The 5325-nt window shown below is 40.3% G+C and overlaps 1 protein-coding gene across 1 annotated transcript in view; it reads left to right on the top strand.

Annotated features, from left to right (window-relative positions):
* POLA1 (DNA polymerase alpha 1, catalytic subunit) overlaps nt 1–5071 on the top strand; it is a 185085-nt gene extending 180014 nt beyond the window's left edge. The window contains 2 exon segments of the mRNA XM_068179835.1: nt 3786–3925; nt 3927–5071. Of these exon segments, the coding sequence (XP_068035936.1) occupies nt 3786–3925; nt 3927–3962 (176 nt within the window). The 3' untranslated portion in view covers nt 3963–5071.
* Nucleotides 5072–5325: the final 254 nt, after the last annotated feature.

The raw sequence follows: 5325 nt of genomic DNA, 5'->3' as shown, positions 1-5325 counted from the left end.
AAATATACCTAGGTAGCTAAACAAGGACTTGGACGGGTACTAAATTTGACAGGATAACCAGAAGTTCAGACTGTGTTTTGTGACGGGAAGGAGGGACAGTTATTTTGGGAGGTGGAAGGAGGGATTACCTGCATGCTTGGTGGTATGATTCTGTAGTATTTACCAGAGTCAGTGATTTACTAACTTTAGAAAACGCAGTACCTGAATTTTACTTGCATACAGTCAGAAGCAGGTTTTATTTACTATTAAAATATCTGCATTTCTAATTTTATATTTGTTTTGATAATGTCTTTAGTATGCTCTGCATGTATAGAAATATATCTCATTATGTATAGCCATGTATCATTCTGCAGCAGTGGTCATCTTAAAAAATTGCTCATTGCCACTGAACTTGGATGTTACTAAAACAATGATGGGGTGATAATGGGTATAGAACTATTTCAGAATGTGAGTACTAAAAGGCAATTTCAGTCAGTTTGTATAGCTTAGTTTTCAGAAGGCCTTAGGCATGTTATTGATTAAATTCTCATTTAGGAAGAAAGTAGGAGCTTTTATATGCATCTCTAAGTTGGATGGTGTGGTAACTCAAAGGTATTGACTGGCTGTGTGATATACAACGGTCACAGTTGTCTTTTACTCAGAGGAGCACAGAGTGATGCCGGTTGTCATTCTTACTCTGCTGTGTGGCAGCGTAAATAGTCCCCTTTCTAACCAACCTGGTGGGAAAAGTCAATATCCCATCAGCAAAGGAGGTAAACACATCAGGAGCTGTGTCCTCTCTCATCTTCCCCTGCTCTGTATTACTACAGTTCTTTAAATCTCTTCTCCCCAGTCATCAGATGCACTTGTGTCATTCAAATGCATGGTGCTACAGACACAGCCCTGCCTGCCTCTCCTCCCAGAGCTCCCAGCTCCCATTCTCTTATAATTGAAACTTAAAATTGGCCTCATTACTTCAACGAGGCCCCTCATATTTCTCCTTTTTTTTCAATCCACCCTTTCCTACCTGCCTCTACAAAGGTAATTGCATCTAAGAAATGTTTGAAGCATACTGTCAGAAAGGTTATTGCGTGTAATTGGAGTTCAGATTTAATGTTGGGAGGAGCTGGGAGCTCTGTTAGTGGGATGGCTGGAACCCTGAATCCTGAATTGGAGCTGTAAACGGGCCTGTATTTCTGTTCCCTACTTTCAGCCCTGGTGTATTGTTTGCCTCAATGTTCTAATGATTAATGTGCCTTCCTGCTCTGTTCACATGTGCCAGCTGTTCACATTGATGTATTTTACCTTGGTCCCTCCCGAGCTTCAGGTAACTTTAAACTATTTTGGCCTAGTTTTGAGGTGTAAGGATGGAATTGTCTACTGTTCCTTGGTCTAAAGAGCATGGTTTGGCTAATGCAAGCAGTTGCAAGTGAACCCACTTACTGTGGGTTATCATTAATCTTGAAAATACATAAACAAGTGAGAGCTCAGTTTGTGGCAAAGTGGGATTGGTGTTTTTGTGGATGTGGTTAAGACAGTTTTCAAGGTTTGTTTAATTTAACCCTCTATCTAAATACTTTCACAATTGTTAAATGTGTTTATGCCATAGTGACTTCAGCCTGTTAATGAGCAGATTCACATAATCAAGCTTTTGTTGTATTGGAGTTGTAGTTTAAGGAAAATCCAATTCTGCTAATAGACTTTAAGTCATTACTGTCTGTGTAACAGTAAAAATGTGGTATCTTCAACAAGGCATCTTCCTCTGTTTGCTTACTGCCCAGACACAATACATAACTTCTTCACAACAATGCATGAAAGGTGCTTATCAAAATGCTTTTAATCAATGTATTCACTTACTCAGGCATCATTAATTTAAAGTTGTTATTTAATTTTTAAAGAGTTGATAGCTTCATGCAAAGCAGTTAACTTCAGTGGAACTTTGTGGGTAACATGGAAAACCTAAGCAGGTGGCAATTTCTCAGTAAAACATTCCTGTTTTACTGTATTGTATCCAGAGCTAGTCTGCTGAGCTCATACTACAACATCTGAGACTCTGAAGAAATATTAGTAAATCCTCAGGGAGGACAAAGTCACAAACCTCAAAATTGTAATAGCTTTTTCTGTCACCATGCCTCCCGTCCCTGCCATCTGCTCATGTAGCAGTCCTTGGCTGCTGAGATGAAGCTGTCTGATGGGACACCTTCATCTCAGTCACATCACAGAGGTGAGGTGAGAGGTGAGTTGTCACAAAAATGAGACATTTCATCCCTTATACTCATAGACTCAAAAAACCAGTGTCCCTCTCCCCATAAACCTTTTCTTAAATAAACTCCACTGTTTTTAGAGACAATTGGTTTTTCATCTTAACTTGTGCTGTAGACTAAAAGCTGTTTGAGAGGGGATGGAGTTTCCTCTGTTACGTATTGAAATGAGAAGGAGGGCTGTGAAGGTGCCAGGGAGAAGTGAGGCAAAGCTAATGAGCAATAGAAGGATGGTGTTGGTTGCTCACAAGACACATGCTTTACCCTGTACCTCAGTGGCTTCAAATCTTGACCTGCAAGTACCTCTGCTGTGCTTTCCTAGTGCTGCTGGACGTGGAATCCCTCCAGTCTAAAAGCAGGGAAGCTGCCTGGGAGGCCACCTTGTTCTGCAGTTCATGTGCTCTCCAGTGTTCCAAGGTGTAACTGCAGGAACAGGCTTTTGGGTAGGAGCTGGTGTTCCTAGAATGTGGAGTTGGTTAGAAAGTAGGAGCAGAACTGTGCCGGATCTGCATCCACTTGGCACTGCTGTATAATGGAGTAGTGGAATATTTTGCTCTTTTAGTCTTTGTTCACAGCTTTTATTAAGGAAAAGCTGGACAGTTTCCCAAACAAAATCTCTTGGGTGTGTTTTTTTAATGGCAGAAAATTTGAAAAAAAAACCCCAACAGAAATAGAATAGCTTGGTCTTTACTGCTGAAATATGTACAGACTCATGCACATGACTTTGCACACACATGAAGGTACAGGTGAGTAAATGTCATGTACTCCAGACATATCTTACCAAGCCTTTGGGAGTCTCTTCATTCATGTGTCAGGAGAACCTGACATCTCCTGGTTGGAATACTGAGCATCTTCTCTCTTTTAGGGTAAAGTAGCATGGAATTCTCCTTGTTTGTAATACTTCCCTTTTTCTTCCAGTGCCTCCATGGTGCTGAGGATCACAATTCCTATCCTGCACGCAAGGTGCATTTGAGAACTCACAAGACTGGTGATAAGTCTGACCCAGGATGTGCCAGTGCCAGTATTAACAGCAGGGATGAGGGACATGAATTAGACATGAATTGTGATCTCCTTCACTTCTGAAGCCACCCTGGGGCAGAATCTCTCCCTACTTCCAACCCCTGGGAACTCTGGATAGTTCTCACTAAGTTAAGGCACCTGCCCCTTTTAAATGCCCAGCCCAGCTATTGTTTACTTTCTCTGCTGTGACAGTGAACCCTCATTTCACTCCAGCTAGATGACAAAACTGGACTAGGGGTGGCTCTTGACAGTTTTCCCACTGCTCCCGTGCTGGTGGGGCTGAGGGAGCTTCAGCCTTGTCTCCATGGCCAAGGTTCACCATGGCCCCTCACCAGCTCGTGCAGGAAAGGCAGGGAATGCAGCAGACTGTGGGAGAGCTTGCCACAAATGTGCTCCTTGCTAACTACAACATTCACCTCGTTTTAAAATACCTTGATTCATAGTCTAACAAATGCAAAAATCCTGTCTTTTTGTGGTAATTTAATTCCTCTCTGTGTTTTGGGTTTTTCCTCTTTGTTCTTCTAGAGTATTTGAAGAAGAAGCCACTCAGGAGGGAAGTCTGTGAGGCCTACAAAAGACTGAAGAGCACCGTAGACAAATGCCTGTCCATGAGTGGCTACTCAGAAGTGAACCTTGGCAAACTCTTCACCGTCAGTATAGGAAGATAGATCTGTGGGAGAGTCCAGTAATGAAAGACAGTGATTGATTAAAAAAGGAGGGAGGCTAGTCCCTTGTTTATCAGTAATGATCTCTTCAGCAATACTCTATTTCGGTATGTACAATGGTGTTTTAATAATCTTGTCTCTTTGGAGGAGGAAAAATGGGAGATGAAAACAGGATGTATGATTCTTGTGGATATCAAGTATTCAAGGTGTTTTTATCTTCCTTTTTTTTCTTCGTTGAGAAACCAGGGTTATTAAAATATGGAGTAGTTGATTTTTGCAATATTTTTTGTTGTGTATTTAGACCTATGAGGGAAAAGGGGGTGGGGGAATTGCTGCTTTAATTGGATAATTCCCAGTGAGAGTTGCTGGAATGTAAGTGATCCTAGACTTTGCTCCAGGGTATTTACTAGAGGTGCTCTCAGGAAGAGAGGTTAGTAGAGGTCTCAGTAGGAGCACTAATGTTTTGCCTTTTCAGGGTTTATCTTCTTCCTGATCACAAACATACCAATTAAAAACAATACTAAACCTAAATGCATTTAAATGTCCTATTACCTTCTGAACAGGGGTAGGGACTCTTTACTTTGAAATTCATTAAAGAACGACTGAAACCTGGAGGTGCTAAAAATAGGGACCATCTTTTTATGAGGAGTCTTTCCAAGCGTCTTTAAGCATAGTATTTTGCCACGTTGAAGATTTCTGTGTGGATGTAAAGACATGCACATGAACAAAACCCTTTTCACTCATACAGAGGATATAAATGTGTTTCATTTCTAAGCATTTGAAAGTAAGCAATCGATAGGGAAAAATATTTTTGGGATAGCATTGTAACCAATAAGAGGGGAATGGAAAGCAGCAAATCATAGTCACTGTTCTGTAATAATTACTGTGTTGGAGATTTTACAGTTTTTATAAACAAATTGTATTTTTCATTTACTTCCAATAAAATGACAAGCAGATATGACAAGAGAATAAATTTGGGTACATGCTTTTGTACACAAAATATAGTTGTACTCTGTTCACTGTTTAGTTTGCAATGTGATATATTAATGTAAGGTTATAAAAATTGCTTTAAATCTTAAACAGTGTAAAATGTAAAGTTTTTTCACACTTGAAGGAAAAAAAATAAAGTTTTCTAGTAAAAGAGAATTTGATTCTATGATCTGATGGTTGAAAATAGTCCATGCTAGGTCATATTGCGCTGGACTTTTCCTGGTCTTACAGAATTGCTTGTGTGTCTGTTTTTAGGATGAGCAGCCATTAACAAAGGGAGCTTGAAGAAAAAGTAAGAGGATCAGCATGAACATGTTGTGCACTGTAGGGATTCATGTGTCTGTTTGTGTTCAGAGTATTTTATGACATTCATTTGTCCCCAGAGTAGCGTTTGGGAGAAGCTGTGTGTC

This window comes from Anomalospiza imberbis, chromosome 2, assembly GCF_031753505.1.
Source record: "Anomalospiza imberbis isolate Cuckoo-Finch-1a 21T00152 chromosome 2, ASM3175350v1, whole genome shotgun sequence".
In the NCBI taxonomy this organism is placed as follows: Eukaryota; Metazoa; Chordata; class Aves; order Passeriformes; family Viduidae; genus Anomalospiza; species Anomalospiza imberbis.
Note: the sequence above shows the minus strand (reverse complement) of the source record. Positions and strands in the feature narration are given on the sequence as shown.